The following is a 23,785-nucleotide window of genomic DNA, read 5'->3' on the forward strand; positions in this document are numbered from 1 at the left end:
CTTGTTACATTGTTTAATGCATCCATCACAACACAATTAGACATAATAATGTGTTAAATCCACGACTGTATATATCGGTATCGGTTGATATCGGAATCGGTAATTAAGAGTTTGACAATATCGGATATCTGCAAAAAAGCCATTATCGGACATCTCTAGTACCAAGGTTGGTTGGTGGAAGTTTATTCCGAACATGTATAGAATTTCAAGGTGGAAGAGACACTCAAATATGCAAGTGTTAAAGCACACAAATAATGAATATGGACTAAAACTGAATAACGTGCCCTTTTTTTTCATTCCCAGGCGCAGAATGCCTCTTACCTGCGCTGACTCGTACGTAATGGTCTTGGTCTCGGTGTGAACTAAGGGAATGTCCTTGTAGGCCACAGTTCCTCGGAGAGAATTGGTGACATCTGAGATGGTGATTGTCTGGGTCTTCAACAATGGAGACTGTAAAGGTGAGCAGAGTTAGACACCATGTTTTATTCAACAAGGCATTTTACTGTACATTATTTGGTTTCATAATTAATGGTCTTGCAACAAAACCAACTAATCCATTAATTTGGAAAAAAAAAAGAAAAAAAAAGTAATGTCACAATTACTATCTTACCAATATGTTTATCATTTTTTAAAGGAAAAGCTGTCAGTGTGTAAAAATGTATCCCATTGTGTCTTTCTTTAAAAATATTTTTATTTTATTTATTGATGCATCACACTAAATGAAAAAGTCACTGAAATACAATCCAGTCTCACACAGTGGAAGCAAGAAATTTTCATTTCTTTTTTCATGTTTTTACTTTGAATGAAATAGGAGACCTCAAATTTACAGAGTATTTATTTCAGAGGCACACATTATATACACTGCCTGGCCAAAAAAGGTTTACACACTAATTGAACCACCTTTAGGTTTGATTACATCTCCATATCAATCCGAGAGTTGGCAGGTACACCTACATTTGTGACTGGCAATTCTATGTACCGTATTTTTCGGACTATAAATCGCAGTTTTTTTCATAGTTTGGCCGGGGGTGCGACTTATACTCAGGAGCGACTTATGTCTGAAATTATTAACACATTACCGTAAAATATCAAATAATATTATTTAGCTCATTCACTAACAGAGACTAGACGTATAAGATTTCATCGGATTTAGAGATTAGGAGAGACAGCGTGCAGGTAAAAAGGTATAACGCTTAAACCAAAAAATGACAAGGCAAGTTCCGCTAGGAAAAGGCACTGAAGCATAGGAATGGCTAGGTAAAACAAAAGTAAAACTGAACTGGCTACAAAGTCAACAAACACAGAATGCTGGACGACAGCAAAAACTTACAGCGTGTGGAGCAAAGACGACGTCCACAAAGTATATCCCGTACATGACATGACAATCAACAATGTCCCCACAAAGAAGGATAGCGTACGCACAACTTAAAGAGTCTTGATTGCGAAAACAAAGCAGGTGCGGGCAATAGCACTCAAAGGAAGGCGTGAAGCTGCTACAGGATAACACCAACAAAACAGGAAGAGTCACCAAAATAACAGCGCAAGACAGGAACTAAAGCACAACACACATGAAACAACAACAAACTCAAAATAAGGCACGACAACCTGGTGGAGTTTCATTGTTTAACCTTTTCTGCTGGTGGTGTGCCTCCGTATTTTTTTAATGAAAAAAATGTGCCTTGGCTTAAAAAAGGTTGAAAAACACTGATATAACGTACACTTATTCAGCCTGTTGTTCACTATTCTTTATTTAATTTAAATTGCCTTTCAACTGTCTATTCTTGGTGTTGGGTTTTATCAAATAAATTTCCCCCCAAAATGCAACTTATATATGTTTTTTTCCTTCTTTATTATGCATTTTCGGCCGGTGCGACTTATACTCCGAAAAATACGGTATTTTTTAAAGAAATATATTTTTGTGTCTGGGGGAAAAAAAAGTGGTGACGTTTATACTTCAAGATTAAACGGTGTACATTTTCAAAAGGCAAACTCTGATACTTTTGGAGAGGGTTTCGACTGCAATCTAAAGGGAACGCCTCTATGCAGACACGCATTAAGGGAGTCATAGTTATTAGGGGTGTCAAAAAAAAAAGGTTTTCGAATTAATCGCGATTCTTATTTGTAACGATTCAATTAAAATAAAAAAATAGATTTTTTTGTATTTATTAGAGATGCCGATAAATGCTTTAAAATGTAATATCGGAAATGATCGGTATCGTTTTTTTTATTATCGGTATCGGCTTTTAAAAAAAAAAATATTTTTTTTATTTTTAAATCAACATAAAAACACAAGATACGCTTACAATTAGTGCACCAACCCAAAAAACCTCCCTCCCCCATTTACACTCATTCACACAAAAGGGTTGTTTCTTTCTGTTATTAATATTCTTGTTCCTACATTATATATCAATATATATCAATACAGTCTGCAAGGGATACAGTCCGTAAGCACACATGATTGTGTGTGCTGCTGGTCCACTAATAGTACTAACCTTTAACAGTTAATTTTACTCATTTTCATTAATTACTAGTTTCGATGTCACTGTTTTTATATTGTTTTACTTTCTTTTTTATTCAAGAAAATGTTTTTAATTTATTTATCTTATTTTATTTCATTAATATTTAAAAAAAGGACCTTATCTTCACCATACCTGGTTGTCCAAATTAGACATAATAATGTGTTAATTCCACGACTGTATATATCAGTATCGGTAATTAAAGAGTTGGACAATATCGGAATATCGGATATCGGCTAAAAGCTATTATCGGACATCCCTAGTATTTATTTATTTAATCTGTCCTGTCCAGCCACTCAGGCAAATCATATTGTTGATATAGATGATCATATCTGATTTACTTTAGAAAAGAGAAATACTGGCTACTTCTCTTGTTGCCTTATTTGTATTTGACTTTATTGAATGTTTGGGTAGAATTTTGTAAAACAAAGCCAGTTTTTATTTTAAGTACCGTATTTTTCGGAGTATAAGTCGCACCGGAGTATAAGTCGCACCTGCAGAAAATGCATAATAAAGAAGGAAAAAAACATATATAAGTTGCACTGGAGCCCGGCCAAACTATGAAAAAAACTGTGACCTATAGTCCGAAAAATACGGTATTACATACATTTATCATAGCTGTGTATTTATTTTATGAAGGAATGTATTTAATCATAAAACTGGCACCCAACGTTATTAAGAGTATTGATTTTATACAGTATTTTCCGGACTATAATCCTCAACTTTTGAACCATGCGATTTATACAATGGTGCGGATAATCTATGGATTTTTCTTCGCTGACTGCTAAATTATGGAATGGATTAAGCAAAGAAATCAAACAATGTACTAAAATGATCCATTTTAGGAAACTGTTCAAAACTCACAGTGTTTACACAAAGTACAAGGAAGAAGAATCCTGATAAACATCTTGAACTTATTAAAGAAGGAAAAAATCTCATAAATAATGAATAAAAACATTAATAACTTCTGTTTTGTTTGATCAGCCGTTTTACTGCCGTGTTACACAGGCACCGTTTGGAAACAATTAAGGTTTGTAAATAAACATTCACAAAATCTTTCCATGTAAGTCTCTCATATACTTTATATCTGCGGCTTGAAGTGCGGTGTGGTTAATATATTAAAAATATATTTTTCTTCTAAAAACTTAGTGGGTGCGGCTTATAAGGTTAATAATCTAGAAAATACGGTATTTTCAATTTTACCTGCCAAAAGGGGCGCGGAGAAGCAAAGTCTGAGAACCACTGAGTTAAGCGATAACTTTGCCAGATAAATGTTGTATAGAAATGGAAGGTTCGTAACTATTTGCTAACTCTCGGTAAATCCAGGTGGTGACTTTTTTGGGCCAGGTAGTATATTTTAACACATAGTATCCAGTATTAAACGTAAAGTAAATCATTTAATGAGACTTCCTAAACTCCAATTTAGTTTCAGTCTGCAGGAGTCTTGGCTGGACACTTGCAATGATCTGTTTGTCTTTAAACAGATGATGGAACACATTGAGCAATGTAAACAATATTCCACACCATTTTTTTTTTTTTTTTTAAATCATGGCAAACCTTTGACACAATTCCAACACATTTTCTTGCAGGTGGAAAGGAGAAATCTGCATGCAGAAGTATATTTATTTGAATACATATCATATAATGGAATACGTTTAAGACTTCTGCTTTCAGTGAACATGCTAGGAGCATTATATCATCGATTATATACACCCTATCCACATACATTCAGCCTTAGTACCCTGTCAGAGTAGTAATCTTTATGTCAAGTGGCTAATTGGAGTTATTCATCATCAAAAGCACAATAAAACCCTTAAAGTGTTCTTTATTGGTAAGGATGCAGTGTACAATGTACTATGCATACAACATATCCATAGTAAGAAGAAAAAGTAAAATTGCAGTTTTAATGCAAAAGTAAATCAAGCCAATTGAATGGCTTCTCTTGGTGGCTAGTTAGTTGTACCACTGGAGATCAAGTAATACTTGTAGTCTGGGCAGGATGGATGAAATTCAGTATTTTTTTTGGGAAGAATTTTAGAAAAATGGTGCATGACATCCATGGAGAAAAGGCAGACCATTTTGGACTAAGCCGGGAGTCAGCAACCCGCTGCTCTCGAGCCGCATGCGGCTCTTTAGTGCCGCCCGAGTGGCTCCCTGGAGCATTTAAAAAAAAAAAGGATTTAAAATGGAAAAAGATGGGGTAAAAATAATTTTTTTGTTTTAGTATGTTTTTTGTTTGAGGACAAACATGACACAAACCTTCCCAATTGTTAGAAAGCCCACTGTTTAATAGGTTTAAGTGTATGCTGCACTGATGAGAGTATTTGGTGAACATCGTTTTGTCCTACTAATTTCGGCAGTTCTTGAACTCACCATAGTGTGGACTGTGACGCAACAGTTTGTTTACATGTAAAATCTTCCACTCCTTCTTTGTCTCATTTTGTCCACCAAAAGTTTCATGCTGTGCGTGAATGCACAAAGGTGAGCTTTGTTGATGTTATTGACTTGTGTGGAGTGCTAATCAGACATATTTGGTCACTGCATGACTGCAAGCTAATCAATGCTACATGCTATTTAGGCTAGCTGTATGTACATATTGCATCATTATGCCTCATTTGTAGGTATATTTGAGCTCATTAATATCCTTTACTTGTATCCTCTTTGTATATAATTTAGTTTTGCATGTCTCAAGACACATTATCTGTATGTAATATTGGCTGCATTTCAGATAGTTATTTGTGTGCCATGTTGTTCCAGACCACAGCAAATGTTACCCGGCTTGCAAAGATTGTAATAAATCTATTAAAAGAAGCCCTTGGACACACATATCTATACCTTTTGGCCATTAAAAGCCAGTCATTTCCAGGAGTTATCTCACCTTCTGAGTAGCCTCTGATTTACTAATGGTTTCTAATGTTGTAAAAATGTGTAGAATAAATAAATAAATATTACTAGGGATGTCCGATAATGGCTTTTTGCCGATATCCGATATTCCGATATTGTCCAACTCATTAATTACTGATACCGATATCAACCGATACCGATATCAACCGATATATACAGTCGTGGAATTAACACATTATTATGCCTAATTTGGACAACCAGGTATGGTGAAGATAAGGTACTTTTAAATTTTTTTTATAAAATAAGATAAATAAATTAAAAACTTTTTCTTGAATAAAAAAGAAAGTAAAACAATATAAAAACAGTTACATTGAAACTAGTAATTAATGAAAATGAGTAAAATTAACTGTTAAAGGTTAGTACTATTAGTGGACCAGCAGCACGCACAATCATGTGTGCTTACGGATTGTATCCCTTGCAGGCTGTATTGATATATATTGATATATAATGTAGGAACCAGAATATTAATAACAGAAAGAAACAACCCTTTTGTGCGATTGAGTGTGAATGAGTGTAAATGGGGGAGGGAGGTTTTTTGGGTTGGTGCACTAATTGCAAGTGTATCTTGTGTTTTTTATGTTGATTTAACAAAAACAAAAAACAAAAAAAAAAAAAGAGATACCGATAATAAAAAAAACGATGCCGATAATTTCCGATATTACATTTTAACGCATTTATCGGACGATAATATCGGCAGGCCGATATTATCGGACATCTCTAAATATTACATTTCTGTCAACAAAGATTTGCTTCAGCCTGCGACACACTGTCATTTTGATAGTAGGCTATTATAGCTAATATAGACACTTACGTCATGTGTTGCCTTCATTATAAGACTTAAAGAGCCTGCGCAGAGCATAAATAATGTTTAAACTTTGGGTGTCCCTTTTTCACTTACGATACAATCCCATAATTGAAACCTTCAGTATCGGTCAAAACCGATATTGTTTTGATACGATATCAACACAAATCATACACAATTTGATTATTTTGTAGCATGGACTGTTAAAAAAGGCTAGATCAAGTTGCATTACTCAAACAGAAAACAATAGTAGGTTTGAAAAACACTAACCTATTTATTTTAAACAGTCTGGAATGGACTAATGCTATCTTTCAGTTGAAGTAGAGTGTTAATTGTTATTTTCTGGCGACACCTAGCGGCTGCACTGATTAATTAAGTTAAGCTCAATGCACAGTAAGTTGAATGATGTGGACACATTTGTTACTGGATACTTTGCAATACGCTTCTGCCTTGGAGAGTTTGAATCAGTAAGTAATATGCAACTAAAAGTATTTGACATTATTATGTAGTGTTTAAGACTGCAATACGGCTCAATATTATTCATGTCAAGTTAATAGTTTACAATGTTTACCTTCTGTAAATTTATTGACTAAAATACAAGAAAATACCAACCTTGTCTGCTTTTTGGAGATATTTAGATGTTAACTGGCTGCCGAGGTGTGCACTGGGAGCGCTTATGTCGAAGAGTTTAAATACAAGCCGATATAATAAGATACTTGTTTTTTGCTGTTATTGGACCGATAACCGATATCAATATTGGGACACCATTAGTTTATACAGTATTCATATTTTTTTTAACAACAGTGCACTGTTCTCCAGAAAATAAGCACATTTAAGTTCCCACAGCTGGAAAAAAACACGGCACTGGTTTGATAAGCCTGGCAAATATTCTTTACATTTTGGTGCACATCGTTTACAATAATTTAGTTTTTTATCGATTTATTACTCCAGATTTTGAGTTTTTTTTTATTTTTATTGGAAAAACCCCAACAAACACTTTTCATGATTGGCACCATGATAGTCAGGAAGCGTTTAACAACGTTGTAACCCCTCAGGCTTAAAATAATTATATGAAAATAAAAATTATTACAATAATTATTTAACAGCGGACATTTATCCATGAAAATATTGAGAAGCTGCTGATGGTGTAGATACCATTGAAGCCCACCCTTCAAGGTCGTTATTACATTACTTCATAAAACTAACGTAATATTTATCATCTAGAAATTTTTATTTTTTATTGAAAAATATTCAAAAAAACTATTGACTTGAGATGGGAGTATTTTGGGTTACGAGCTCCATCACAGAACCAATCAAACTCGTAAGCCGAGGTATCATTGTGTATATAATCATATCCTGTCATTTAGCTCTCTGTTAATACAATGCAATGACATTAGGCATATTTCAGAGACAGTTGCAAATGGTGATTAGGTAGGATTAAATTATACGTAAACTGTGTACAATCTGATTCCAATTTTTTAATCGTACGAATTCCCTCATTTTAAATTCATATTCTTTGTATCAGTCCATCTTAGATGAGCTCAAGCCCAGCGAAGCCGACAGCGTTTCTGGGTGTTGTTGATAAACGGTTTTCGCCTTGCATAGGAGAGTTATAACTTGCACTTACAGATGTAGCGACCAACTGTAGTTACTGACAGTGGGTTTCTGAAGTGTTCCTGAGCCCATGTGGTGATATCCTTTACACACTGATGTCGCTTGTTGATGCAGTACAGCCTGAGGGATCGAAGGTCACGGGCTTAGCTGCTTACGTGCAGTGATTTCTCCAGATTCTCTGAACCCTTTGATGATATTACGGACCGTAGATGGTGAAATCCCTAAATTCCGTGCAATAGCTGGTTGAGAAAGGTTTTTCTTACACTGTTCAACAATTTGCTCACGCATTTGTTGACAAAGTTATACCTTGCATTGTCCTTTCCATCCTTACACTATCCATCATTGTAACTGAGCTACTGTGCTGAACAATTTCCCTAATGGATCATTAAAGTTTGTCTAAGTCTATATAATATGATACTTGTTTTTTGCTGTTATTGGGCCGATAACCGATATCAATATTGGGACACCATTAGTTTATACAGTATTCATATTTGTTTAAAAACAGTGCACTGTTCTCCAGAAAATAAGCATATTTAAGTTCCCACAGCTGGAAAAAACACGGCACTGGTTTGATAAGCCTGGCAAATATTCTTTACATTTTGGTGCACATCCTTTACAATAATTTAGTTTTTTGTCGATTTATTACTCCAGATTTTGAGTTTTTTTAAATTTTTATTGGAAAAACCCCAACAAACACTTTTCATGATTGGCACCATGATAGTCAGGAAGCGTTCAACAACATTGTAACTCTTCAGGCTTAAAATAATTATATAAAAATAAAAATAATTATTTAACAGCGGACATTTATCCATGAAAATATTGAGAAGCTGCTGATGGTGTAGATACCATTGAAGCCCGCCCTTCAAGGTCGATATTACATTACTTCATAAAACTAACGTTGTAATATTTATCATCTAGAAATGTTTATTTTTTATTGAAAAATATTCAAATGAAAACTATTGATTTGAGATAGGAGTATTTTGGGTTACGAGCTCCATCACAGAACCAATCAAACTCGTAAGCCGAGGTACCATTGTGTATATAATCATATCCTGTCATTTAGATAGTACTTTATTGATTCCTTCAGGAGAGTTCCCTCAGGAAAATTAGCTCTCTGTTAATACAATGCAATGACATTAGGCATATTTCAGAGACAGTTGCAAATGGTGATTAGGTATGATTAAATTATACGTAAACTGTGTATAATCTGATTCCAATTTTTTAATCGTACGAAATCCCTAATTTTAAATTCATATTCTACACATTCAGAAAACACTATCAATTCAGGGTATCCAGGTTCAAACAGCAACCAGAAATATTTGTATTGTAGCATCATTTAATCAGCCAACTGAAGGAGGCGGATAACCTAAAATGTAAAATGATCACTATAAAGGGGCAGTGCAATCAGCAGTAAATTGCCCTCCATATTGCAAAGGAAGAGGACTAATCCACTCAATCTGAATTGCATTGAAATATACACTTAAGAAGCAGGCCTTTGCAAGGGTGAGAATGGGTTCTTCTGAAGAGTATCCTGTATCGGAGCATAATACTATAATAGAATGACACTGGAAAAATCAGTTTAGTGCCCTTTAGAGCGATGAATCACACTTCTCTACTTGGCAGTCTGATGGATGAGTCTGGCTTTTAGGAAATGCTCTGAGAAAATTACCCGCCTGACTACATTGTGCCAAGGAAGTTTGGTGGAGAGCCCATATTACTACGGGCTTTGTTTTAGGATCGAGCAAGACCTCTTAGTCCTAATTGGCTCTCCAGCTTTCCAACACGTGTGTGGGAATAATTTGGGGAATGCCCCTTTTTTGGTCCAACATGACATTTTATGTCACGGTCCACAAAGGAATGGCTCGATGAGTTTAGTGTGTACGAACTTGGTGGCTTGGAAAACTTTCTCGATGAAACCGAACAGACATTTTGGCCCAATGGTTTATTATCAGTGATTTTTGACCCCATAAATAATCTTCTGGATGAATGGAAAAACAGCATGCTTTTACTGATATACTGTATTGTGTATTCCTGCAGCAATCTGCTATAGGACTCAAAAGGTCATGATTTCGCAATGCATTGTTTGGGCTGGGTACCTGTTGTTGCTGGACAAAGTTTTTGTTTACATGGCCGTACTCGACCAGTGGTGTTGTGAGAAAGAACAACAAACTGAATTAAAATAGATCATACGAAATAAAAAAAATCAGGGGACCGTACTGAAACAAACTGGACCCTGTTCCAAAGGCTCACCACCTTTAAAAAATAGGTAACGTTGGCGGGTTCGATCCATGTGAGCACGTACCAATAGACAAGATTTGAGCAAGCTGCCGAACGTGTCCTGTATCTCTGTCGTCAATGGAATCAGTTTGTACACAGGCGAAATATTTCGGTATCCCAAGTGGGTAAAGGCTCACAGACAAACCAACTTTGGGTGTGTGCAAGATCTCGGAATTTGAGATCACAAAGAGAAGACGGTCGTCCTTTTAGAGGTACGTCAAGAGGACTTGTCACTATTTGGTGTCTCCAGTACAAATTTGTTTCAAACTTAAAACATGTCAAGTATAAAATACACAGTGTATTAATGTGGGGACTAGTGTTGTCCCGATACCAATATATATTACCAAAATTATTTTGGTACTTTTCTAAATAAAGGGGACCACAAAATATTGCATTATTGGCTTTATTTTAACAAAAAATCTTACGGTTAGGGATGTCCGATAATGGCTTTTTACCGATATCCGATATTCCGATATTGTCCAACTCTTTAATTACCGATACCGATATCAACCGATATATACAGTCGTGGAATTAACACATTATTATGCCTAATTAGGACAACCAGGTATGGTGAAGATAAGATACTTTAAAAATAATAATAAAATAAAATAAAATAAGATAAATAAATTAAAAACATTTTCTTGAATAAAAAAGAAAGTACAATAGAAAAACAGTTACATAGACACTAGTAATTAATGAAAATTAGTAAAATTAACTGTTAAAGGTTAGTACTATTAGTGGACCAGCAGCACGCATAATCATGTGTGCTTACGGACTGTATCCTTTGCAGACTGTATTGATATATATTGATGTATAATGTAGGAACCAGAATATTAATAACAAAAAGAAACAACCCTTTTGTGTGAATGAGTGTAAATGGGGGAGGGAGGTTTTTTGGGTTGGTGCACTAATTGTAAGTGTATCTTGTGTTTTTTATGTTGATTTAATAAAAAAAATAAAAAAAACGATACCGATAATAAAAACAAAAACGATACCAATAATTTCTGATATTACATTTTAAAGCATTTACCGGCCGATAATATCGGCAGGCCGATAATATCGGCAGGCCGATATTATCGGACATCTCTACTTACGGTACATTAAACATATGTTTTTTATTGCAAGTTTGTCCTTACGAACACACACACACACACACACACACACATATATATATATATATATATATATATATATATATATATATATATATATATATATATATATTAGGGCTGCAACTAACGATTAATTTTATAATCGATTAATCTGTCGATTATTACTTCGATTAATCAATTAATAATCGGATAAAAGAGACAAACTACATTTCTATCCTTTCCAGCATACTGGCACCATACTTATTTTGATTATTGTTTCTCAGCTGTTTGTACATGTTGCGGTTTATAAATAAATGTTTATAAAAAAAATAAATAAAATAAATTTAAAAAAAAGTAATTGCTTCTGCGCATGCGCATAGCATAGATCCAACAAATCGATGACTAAATTAATCGCCAACTATTTTTTTAATCGATTTAATCGATTAGTTGTTGCAGCCCTTATATTATATATATATATATATATATATATATATATATATATATATATATATATATATATATATATATATATATATATAATATGTATATGTATATATATATATATATATATATTATATGTATATATATATTATATGTATAAAATGATTACGTTTCTTCAGATTTCCTCGAGACGTAATCAAGATGGGAGATAGAATGCAAGCTTTTCCAAACGACGAGAAACGCACAAGTTCGCAGTGATTACTTTTTAAAAGTTTGCTTGATATACTTTCAACATTTACTAGTTCCCATTTAAGTATTATCTTGCTATTGTTTGTATTGTATCTTGTTTCAAAGTTCCTAAAAAGCATTTTCTCTATGAGTGTTTTGTACGACACCAACTCGGCAAGTCTAAATAAAAGAAAGCAAACGTGAGCAAAACCTAAAGAGTGAAGCTTTTTCCAAAGTTAGCAATCATAAATGAATCTTTCAGCATATACATAATGTTGATATCTATAGTTATATTTTGATAAACAATCATAAATGAATCTTCAAGCACATACACAATGTTGACATCTATAGTTATATTTTGATGAATAAAACCACACATAATCGTAACGACGCGTGCAACAACCAGGCCACATGGTCGTAAGTTGCAGTTACAGTGAGCTTGAATCACTTCTACGTCTTCTTTCACAATCAGTCAGCTCTTCAGTGGTGTCTCCGATTATCTTTATGAGTGCTTAACATAATGGGAAAATGAAAAACAGTGACTCAAGGCTATCGATTGCTACTCGCAGTTTATTTACAAGGACGCGTACTTGCAAGATGCAAAGTTAAATCATGAGGTGCGACCTCACCTGGGCAAAAACAATGCATGATTCATGCGGGGGAGTCTTGATACCAACTCCCTTGACCCAGCCACACATAAAGAAGTTGTAGGCCTCCAGGCTTTTCCAAGCTTTCATCAGTTTTGCCGTGTGGAACAGGGGTGTCAAACTCAAATACAGAGTGGGCCAAAATTTAAAACTGAACAAAGCCGCGGGCCAAGGTTGAACAAATTAACCTTTTAATAGGGACCCAAACAAGTTTTGCATTGACTATTGAACAAGCAAGGCTTATATAACTTTATAGTGACATGCAAAATCGAGTTTCAAATAATAATAATTAAAAAATATCAATGGCATATCAAACACAATTTAAATAAAAATGTAATGCCTCTTTTCTATTTGCAGCCTTCTGAGTTAAATATCAACATTAACTTTTTCCACAGGCTAATACATTTGAAAATAAAATAACAATGAATAAACCAACCATTCCGGACTTTAAACTGCTAAGTTTGCAACACACTGATCTAATCTGATGTGCCCAAGCCAGATACCTGCCATCTTGGATGCTAATTCATTAATGTCAGGGCTCAGGCTTTGAGCTGAGGCAACCTTCATTATTGAAGGAAGGTGTTCATCAGTCATTATATCTTGTAGTCCACCCGGACCACAGTCTTGGGGGCGTGCATTAAAGGCACTGCCTTTAACGTCCTCTACGAGCTGTCGTCACGTCCGCTTTTCATCCATTCTAACAATGTGCCGGCCCAGTCACAAGATATGTGCGGCTACTGTACGCACACACACGTGAATGCAACGCACACTTGATCAACAGCGATACACGTTACACTGAGGGTGGCCGTATAAACAACTTTAACACTGTTAGAAATATACGCCACACTGTGAATCCACACCAAACAAGAATGACAAACACTTTTCGGGAGAACATCCGCACCGTAACACAATATAAACACAACAGAACAAATACCCAGAACCCTTTGCAGTACTAACTCTTCCGGGACGCTACAAAATACACCCCCTCTACCACCAAACCCCCCCACACCTTGTAGCGTCCCGGAAGAGTTAGTGCTGCAAAGGATTCTGGGTATTTGTTCTGTTGTGTTTATGTTGTGTTACGGTGCGGATGTTCTCCCGAAATGTGTCTGTCATTCTTGTTTGGTGTGGGTTCACAGTGTGGCGTATATTTCTAACAGTGTTAAAGTTGTTTATACGACCACCCTTAGTGTAACCTGTATCGCTGTTGATCAAGTATGCATGCATTCACTTGTGAGTGCATGCAGAAGCCGCGCATATTACGTGACTGGGCCAGCACTCCTTGGACTGGGTGAAAAGCGGACGTGACGAATTTCGGGAGGGGCACTGAAATTTGGAAGGCTGTATATAATCGGCGGGCCAGCTCAAGTGTTAATTTGATATTGCCGGCCCGCGGGCCAGAGTTTGACACCAATGGTGTAGAATGACGTCTGTCCAGGTGACGGATACTCCTTGATATCACTTGACAAATATTTTTTTGATAACGTAATAGGGATCAATACTATTGCATGGTTTGCTTTTTTGCTCATATCTGCTTTTAGCAGTGAGATCTAGGCCCCTTGCGTATTCCGATAGTTCACACATTGTTTGCTGCACGGTAACCATATTGGTTAGGTCGACCACCACTTCGTTAACCAGAAATAAACATTTAAGAAAAAGTCACGTGACTGAATACAAATAATTGTTAATGCCAAATGAATTAACCTAATTTGTATTGGAATTAGGGCTGCAACTAACGATTAATTTGATAATCGATTAATCTGTCGATTATTGCTTCGATTAATCGATTAATAATCGGGTAAAAGAGACAAACTACATTTCTATCCTTTCCAGTATTTTATTGAAAAAAAAAACCCCAGCATACTGGCACCATACTTATTTTGATTATTGTTTCTCAGCTGTTGCAGTTTATAAATAAAGGTTTATTAAAAAAATTAAAAATAATAATAATAATAATTACAAAAAATTGCCTCTGCGCATAGCATGGATCCAACAAATCGATGACTAAATTAATCGCCAACTATTTTTATAATCGATTTTAATTGATTTAATCGATTAGTTGTTGCAGCCCTAATTGGAATTAAATCTAGGAAAACATTCGGTAACACTTTAGTATGGGGAACACATATTCACCATTAATTAGTTGCTTATTAACATGCAAATTAGTAACATATAGGCTCTTAATTAGTCACTATTAAGTATTTATTAATGCCTTATTCTGCATGGCCTTATTATACAACCAGTAAGCCATTAACTAAGAGTCTTCCCTCAATAACCTCAGAATTATTGCTTATTAGTAACCCTAACCCTTATATATTCCCCTAGTGTCCAAACAACTCTAAATTAAGTAATTGTTACTTTAATAAGCAACTAATTAATGGTGAATATGTTCCCCATACTAAAGTGTTACCAAACATTATATTTCAATAAAATGGAAGAAAGATTTGTATTTTAATTTTAATTTACTATTGCAATCTTAAGCCCCGTTACCAACACACCAAATTAGAACTGATCCAAATAAAACTGGTCCGCATTCTGCACAGAAAAAAATACTGATTTGACTTTGAGGCAGGTAGACGGGCAGAAACCGTGGGTGAATGAAGTTCCAAGCAGCTTTTGGATTGGTGAGCATTGGAGTTTAAAGGCCTACTGAAATGCAATTTTCTTATTTAAACGGGGATAGCAGGTCCATTCTATGTGTCATACTTGATCATTTCGCGATATTGCCATATTTTTGCTGAAATGATTTAGTAGAGAACATCGACGATAAAGTTTGCAACTTTTGGTCGCTGATAAAAAAGTCTTGCCTGTACCGGAAGTAGCAGACGAGTAGCGTGACGTCACAGGTTGTGGGGCTCCTCACATCTGCACATTGTTTACAATCAGGGCCACCAGCAGCGAGAGCGATTCGGATTGAGAAAGCGACAATTTCCCCATTAATTTGAGCGAGCATGAAAGATTTGTGGATGAGGAAAGTGAGAGTGAAGGACTAGAGGGCAGTGGGAGCGATTCAGATAGGGAAGATGCTGTGAGAGGCGGGTGGGACCTGATATTCAGCTGGGAATGACTAAAACAGTAAATAAACACAAAACATATATATACTCTATTAGCCACAACACAACCAGGCTTATATTTAATATGCCACAAATTAATCCCGCATAACAAAAACCTCCCCCCTCCCGTCCATATAACCCGCCAATACAACTCTTACACCTGCACAACACACTCAATCCCACAGCCCAAAGTACCGTTCACCTCCCCAAAGTTCATACAGCACATATATTTCCCCAAAGTTACGTACGTGACATGCACATAGCGGCACGCACGTACGGGCAAGCGATCAAATGTTTGGAAGCCGCAGCTGCATGCGTACTCACGGTACCGCGTCTGTGTATCCAACTCAAAGTCCTCCTGGTAAGAGTCTCTGTTCCAGTTCTCCACAGGCCAATGGTAAAGCTTGACTGTCATCTTCCGGGAATGTAAACAATGAAACACCGGCTGTGTTATCCGGCACAACAGTCAGGGGGTGCATTCTACGGCGGGGGTGCGTTATCCGGCACAACACCTGCCGCATTACACCGCTTCCCACCTACAGCTTTCTTCTTTGCTGTCTCCATTGTTCATTGAACAAATTGCAAAAGATTCACCAACACAGATGTCCAGAATACTGTGGAATTTTGTGATGAAAACAGACGACTTAATAGCTGGCCACCATGCTGTCCCAAAATGTCCTCTACAATCCGTGACGACACGCGCTGACGTCATCATACCGAGACGTTTTCAGCAGGATATTTCGCGCAAAATTTAAAATTGCACTTTAGTAAGCTAACCCGGCCGTATTGGCATGTGTTGCAATGTTAAGATTTCATCATTGATATATAAACTAATCAGACTGCGTGGTCGGTAGTAGTGGGTTTTAGTAGGCCTTTAAACTGTTTGCATTTGTATTTCAAATAAGAAGCAACCACAGCATGGTCAGGGCCATCGCAAGCAGGCCTGACAGGAAGAAGGACATTCGAGAGCGTCTGTAGTGTGTGTGGAGCCTGGATGGGCTTCGCTCACCAGGGCTGTCCAAGCTCCTCACCTCATCTGGCACTCTGATAGTCACCTCTAGTGTATGACCCTGGGCTTGTTCTTCCTCGTCTTCCTCCTCATCATCCCCTTCATCAACCCAAAGTAACTCACTGTCCTCATCGTCCAGGAGAAAGCCATGTCTGAGCAGCAGAGATCCCCCTGGTGTTGGGGACAGGCTACACGATCTTACCTTGTGTCCAAACAGAGACTGCCTCCCTCGCTGTGCACAGCAGTGGAAGACCGGGAGAGACAAATCATGGACAGACAAGTGGAATATGGTCAGCTCACCAAAAGTGGAAGGAGGTGGATAGAGGGAGGAGGAAATGAAAGGATACCAAATTGGAGGGGAAGGCAACAATGGGTCTGCAATAAATATTTAGGTTGATATATAACAGATTTGATAACATTCATTCACTTTGTAAGTAAGTTAGCAACATAACTCAAAATGTCAAGGGCGGATTTTGATGAAACCTTCAGGAAATATTTGAAATGGGATAAGGTTCAAGTACCGTATTTTTTGGACTATAAGTCGCAGTTTTTTTCATAATTTGGCCGGGCTCCAGTGCGACTTATATGTTTTTTTCCTTCTTTATTATGCATTTTCGGCAGGTGTGACTTATACTCCGAAAAATACGGTAATTCTATTTTAGGGGTGATCCTGAGCATTTCTACTATTCTACCTTACGTTTACGTTACACGCATACTTGCCAACCTTGAGACCTCCGAATTTGGGAGATGGGGGGGGGGGGGGGGGCGGCGGGATTAAGGGGGTAGTGGAGGGGGGGATGGGGTTGAGGTGGGCGTGGGTGTATATTGTAGCATCCCAGAAGAGTTAGTGCTGCAAGGGGTTCTGGGTATTTGTTCTGTTGTTTTTATGTTGTGTTACGGTGCGGATGTTCTCCCGAAATGTGTTTGTCATTCTTGTTTGGTGTGGGTTCACAGTGTGGCACATATTTGTAACAGTGTTATAGTTGTTTATACGGCCACCCTCAGTGTGACCTGTATGGCCGTTGTATTCACTAGTGTGTGTGTGTGTGTGTTAAAGCCGCATATATTATGTGACTGGGCCGGCACGCTGTTTGTATGGAGGGAAAGCGGACGTGACGACAGGTTGTCGAGTATGCTAAAGGCAGTGCCTTTAAGGCACGCCCCCAATATTGTTGTCCGGGTGGAAATCGGGAGAAATTCGGGAGAATGGTTGCCCCGGGAGATTTCCGGGAGAGCCACTGAAATCCGGGAGTCTCCCGGGAAAATCGGGAGGGTTGGCAAGTATGGTTACACGTCTGAACGTCTCTGTGTGTGATTGTGTCCTAGCTAGAGCTGAAACGATTCCTCGAGTAACTCGAGTGATTCGATTTCAAAATATATTCGAGGATTTCTTGCTGCCTCAAAGCGTCGTTGATTTTTTTTTACGGCATTTTACCTCGTTTAATAAGCAGTAGTCAGAGCTCACGTTTTGCACGGACTGCTTAGGTATTGCACCGCGTGTTTACGTCACAGATCGTACGCCCCCCTGCACTGCATAACACCGCTCTTTTAAATACGCTTGAGTTTAGAAAAGTTTTTCGCCGACATAACTCGCAATGGCAGACGCCGCAGAAAGCAGTGGACAAGAGCCATAGCAAAACGAGGCAATTAAGAAGCGACGAAAGTTGTCTAAGGCGTGTGAACACTTCGCAGTAAAATCGAAGGAAAACGCAGTCGTATGCAAACACTGCTAAGTGGAGCTCGCATATCGCAGTAGCACAAGTTCGATGCTGTGGCACCTGTCGAGAAAGCATCCGATTTGAGGGACGTCCGGAGGCGAGGTAAGTAATCTATTATCAAATGTAAACGCGAAAGAATAGGAAGTTGCACATTTCAAATACAGTATTAAAGGCACTACCTAATCCACTTTTTATGTTTGATATGATGAAAACTGTTCTTACTGTTTTATTTTTGATACTAAGAATATATTTTTATTTTAACTTTCTCAACGAATATTAATTTTGAACTAATTTTTAGAGGTTTTTATAGTAATTACACTTTATTTGCCCTTTATTGTCCTCCAAATAATGGTCTTTAAATAATATTACATGAATTACAATAAATCAATATATTTCCTTATATATTTTTTATGATACTAAACAGTTCTGTTCGATTCCCTTATGCAATAAATCCACTCTACTGTAAAAACTCCTCGTTTTAATTATTTTTTTTTTGCTCCAGCAAGACATGCTCTCCTCTTGTCAGTGGACATTAGACATTTCCACAGACACACTTCAAACACAACTCTTTATTTGCCAATGTTGGGTGTCCATATAAAGACAATTATGAGCTAGGAGATACTATATGTGAGACATAGCCCTTTAATGACATGTCATTCATGCCAATGCATTGGTACCTCATTTTTACCTCAAAAATGACCCCAAGAGTTTCTATTAGAGATGTCCGATAATGGCTTTTTGCCGATATCCGATATTCCGATATTGTCCAACTCTTTAATTACCGATACCGATATCAACCGATACCGATATCAACCAATATATACAGTCGTGGAATTAACACATTATTATGCCTAATTTGGACAACCAGGTATGGTGAAGATAAGGTACTTTTTAAAAAAATTAATAAAATAAGATAAATAAATTAAAAATATTTTCTTGAATAAAAGAGAAAGTAAAACAATATAAAAACAGTTACATAGAAACTAGTAATTAATGAAAATGAGTAAAATTAACTGTTAAAGGTTAGTATTATTAGTGGACCAGCAGCACGCACAATCATGTGTGCTTACGGACTGTATCCCTTGCAGACTGTATTGATATATATTGATATATAATGTAGGAACCAGAATATTAATAACAGAAAGAAACAACCTTTTTGTGTGAATGATTCTGAATGAGTGTAAATGGGGGAGGGAGGTTTTTTGGGTTGGTGCACTAATTGTAAGTGTATCTTGTGTTTTTTATATTGATTTAATAAAAAATAGATACAAATTTAAAAAAATACCGATAATAAAAAAAACGATACCGATAATTTCCGATATTACATTTTAACGCATTTATCGGCCGATATTATCGGACATCTCTAGTTCCTATAAACTTTTTTATGAATCATTAAACGGAAACTGCACTTCATTTAATTTTATCATCCACAATCATTATGAGAGGCAAGAAGACGAAAGTTTGCTTTTTCTTTTGCAGTCTAAAAAACGGCTCATTCTAGGTGGCTAGCAATGCAGCTAATGGGAGCAATCAATCCTACATCTAAATCACTTAAAAATGTATTCAAAAACCGTCCAACAATACGTCATTTACGTTCCGTAACGTGTATAATAATCAAGCTGTAGCAACATTGTTGTAAAAGCCAACACTGAGGAACTATTTTTCTAGTGTAGTAACATGTCTGCTTGCTACGGTATTAGCCGTAAAAGCTAACTATGGCAAGAGATAAGCTAGCTTCTATGTCAACACAAAACACGTTTGAGTTTGAAATGCACAAAACTGCGATACGACACCAACCTGTACTGACTGAAAAACATGAACAATCATATTACAGTACCTGTAAAGTATTATCACACATTTCATGTTTTGTTTGTACACAGAAAGCCAGACTGCGTATGTACTGTAGTTGTACTTACACGCATGACGCGCTGCGTGTATCATGATTGATATAAAAGTGACTCACTGGATGGACAGATGTTAGTCTGGTCCAGCTGGCCGGGCACGTTTCCTGTTGATTTTGGGTAAGCACTCCATTTATGTAAAAATAGCTTGGCTCCAAGTTCCATATTTATAGCGTCAAAATCGCTTTCATCACTCTCTCTCACGGCTTCTGTCTGCTCCAATGTCTAACTCTTCCTTTGTGTTAGCTTCTATAAGCAGCAGTATTTTTAGCTTAAAAAGTAGACGGTTGTGAATCGTCATTTGTTCAAAAATAGTCGTCTTCGTTGTCGGTTACCAAGTCTGCCATGATTGCAAGTAGGAACAAACAGTTGTTGCCAGAAGTCAGAAGTGCGCTGCTATGGAAACAGAAATCAATGCGCGGAAGAAATCAGTCCAGGAAATGATTGAAATGATCAAAATACGTCAATATTGAACATACTACATATTGTCATGAACGTGTCTGTTACTACATTATATATAGACTTGCACTGTGTATATAAAATGTTTTGATGGAGGGTTTTGAAGTTGTTCTCAAGGGCTTTGAAGGCTACAACAAATTAGCCGTATCTTTCAAGCGTTTTTAATCATCTTCAAAATCGTAAAAAAAATTTTAAAAAAAATGATTGTGAACGATAGGCACAATTCCAAAAAAGTGCAGTTCCCCTTTAATTCTGAGCAACTATGACTGTCCTTTTACACATCTCATGTCATCCCTCTCATCTGATGCAACTGTGACTGTCAAAACTGTCCCACTTACACATCTGATGTCAGCAGTCTCACTCCCCAGGAAGAGGCAAGATATGATCCACTAAAGACTGCGACAGAAAGCTAACGAGGTAATTGCAAATACTCACAAATCTGGAACTTTTTCAATCTTTATGGCTGACTCAATAGATGTAAAAACCATGGCAAGTGCATTATACATGTTGGTTTTATTTCACCTAAAAGTTTTGTGTTGTATCTTTCTATCTTTTTGTGTGAGTCAAATATGTAGTAAATTCTGAACGTTGCTACATTCATTTGACCTGCTGCTTCTCCTGCCAACATGGCCCCCAAACACAACTAGTCATGTGACTCCCCTGCCAGTTGCATCAGATGTGAGAGATAACATCAGATGTGTAAGTGGGATAGTATTGACAGTCAAAGTTGCATCAGATGTGAGCGATGACATCAGATGTGGAAGTGGGACAGTATTGACAGTCAAAGTTGAATCAGATGTGAGAGCTGACATAAGATGTGTAAAAGGGACAGTATTGACAGTCAAAGTTGTACCAGATGTGAGAGATGACATCAGATGTGTAAGTAGGACAGAATTGACAGTGAAAGTTGTATCAGACGTGAGAGATGACATAAGATGTGTAAAAGGGACAGTATTGACGGTCAAAGTTGTATCAGATGTGAGCGATGACACCAGATGTGTAAGTGGGACAGTATTGACAGTCAAAGTTGAATCAGATGTGAGAGATGACATATGATGTGTAAAAGGGACTGTATTGACAGTCAAAGTTGTATCAGATGTGAGAGATGACATCAGATGTGTAAGTAGGACAGAATTGACAGTGAAAGTTGTATCAGACGTGAGAGATGACATAAGATGTGTAAAAGGGACAGTATTGACAGTCAAAGTTGTATCAGATGTGAGAGATGACATCAGATGTGTAAGTAGGACAGAATTGACAGTAAAAGTTGTATCAGACGTGAGAGCTGACATAAGATGTGTAAAAGGGACAGTATTGACAGTCAAAGTTGTATCAGATGTGAGAGATGACATCAGATGTGTAAGTAGGACAGAATTGACAGTGAAAGTTGTATCAGACGTGAGAGATGACATAAGATGTGTAAAAGGGACAGTATTGACAGTCAAAGTTGCATCAGATTTGAGAGATGACATCAGATGTGTAAGTGGGACTGTATTGACAGTCAAAGTTGTATCAGATGTGAGAGCTGACATAAGATGTGTAAAAGGGACAGTATTGACAGTCAAAGTTGTATCAGATGTGAGAGAGGACATCAGATGTGTAAGTGGGACTGTATTGACAGTCAAAGTTGTATCAGACGTGAGAGATGACATAAGATGTGTAAAAGGGACAGTCAAAGTTGCATCAGACGTGAGAGATGACATAAGATGTGTAAAAGGGACTGTATTGACAGTCAAAGTTGTATCAGATGTGAGAGATGACATCAGATGTGTAACTGGGACAGAATTGACAGTCAAAGTTGCATTGGACGTGAGAGATGACATACGATGTGTAAAAGGGACAGTATTGACAGTCAAAGTTGTATCAGATATGAGAGATGACATCAGATGTGTAAGTGGGACAGTATTGACAGTCAAAGTTGTATCAGATGTGAGAGATGATATCAGATGTGTAAGTGGGACAGTATTGACAGTCAAAATTGCATCGATGTGAGAGATGACATCAGATGTGTAAGTGGGACAGAATTGACGTCAAAGTTGCATCAGACGTGAGAGATGACATACGATGTGTAAAAGGGACTGTATAGACAGTCAAAGTTGTATCAGATGTGAGATGACATCAGATGTGTAAGTGGGACAGAATTGACAGTCAAAGTTGCATCAGACGTGAGAGATGACATACGATGTGTAAAAGAGACTGTATTGACAGTCAAAGTTGTATCAGATGTGAGAGATGACATCAGATGTGTAAGTGGGACAGAATTGACAGTCAAAGTTGCATCAGACGTGAGAGATGACATACGATGTGTAAAAGGGACTGTATTGACAGTCAAAGTTGTATCAGATGTGAGAGATAACATCAGATGTGCAAGTGGGACAGAATTGACAATCAAAGTTGCATCAGAAGTGAGAGATGACATACGATGTGTAAAAGGGACAGTATTGACAGTCAAAGTTGTATCAGATGTGAGAGATGACATCAGATGTGTAAAAGGGACAGTATTGACAGTCAAAGTTGTATCAGATGTGAGAGATGACATCAGATGTGTAAGTGGGATAGTATTGACGGTCAAACTTGCATCAGATGTGAGAGATGACATCAGATGTGTAAGTGGGACAGTATTGACAGTCAAAGTTGTATCAGATGTGAGAGATGACATAAGATGTGCAAAAGGGACAGTATTGACAGTCAAAGTTGTATCAGATGTGAGAGATGACATCAGATGTGTAAGTCGGATAGTATTGACAGTCAAAGTTGCATCAAATGTGAGAGATGACATCAGATGTGTAAGTGGGACAGAATTGACAGTCAAAGTTGCATTAGATGTGAGAGATGACATCAGATGTGTAAGTGGGACAGTATTGACAGTCAAAGTTGCATCGGACATGAGAGATGACATAAGATGTGTAAAAGGGACAGTATTGGCAGTCAAAGTTGCATCAGATGTGAAAGATGACATCAGATGTGTAAGTGGGACAGTATTGACAGTCAAAGTTGCATCAGATGTAAGAGATGACATCAGATGTGTAAGTGGGATAGTATTGACGGTCAAACTTGCATCAGATGTGAGAGATGACTTCAGATGTGTAAGTGGGATAGTATTGACGGTCAAACTTGCATCAGAT

General features: G+C 37.1%; 1 protein-coding gene across 11 annotated transcripts in view; it reads right to left on the reverse strand.

The window, feature by feature from the left end:
* epb41a (erythrocyte membrane protein band 4.1a) overlaps window positions 1-23,785 on the reverse strand; it is a 185,336-nt gene that overhangs the window by 73,445 nt on the left and 88,106 nt on the right. For all 11 annotated transcript variants that reach the window (XM_072915565.1, XM_061982739.2, XM_061982738.2 and 8 more), the window contains one exon: window positions 322-450. In XM_072915565.1, the coding sequence (XP_072771666.1) occupies window positions 322-450 (129 nt within the window). The remainder of the gene's footprint in view (window positions 1-321; window positions 451-23,785) is intronic.

The sequence above is a fragment of the Nerophis lumbriciformis genome, linkage group LG21 (genome assembly GCF_033978685.3).
Source record: "Nerophis lumbriciformis linkage group LG21, RoL_Nlum_v2.1, whole genome shotgun sequence".
Taxonomy (NCBI): domain Eukaryota; kingdom Metazoa; phylum Chordata; class Actinopteri; order Syngnathiformes; family Syngnathidae; genus Nerophis; species Nerophis lumbriciformis.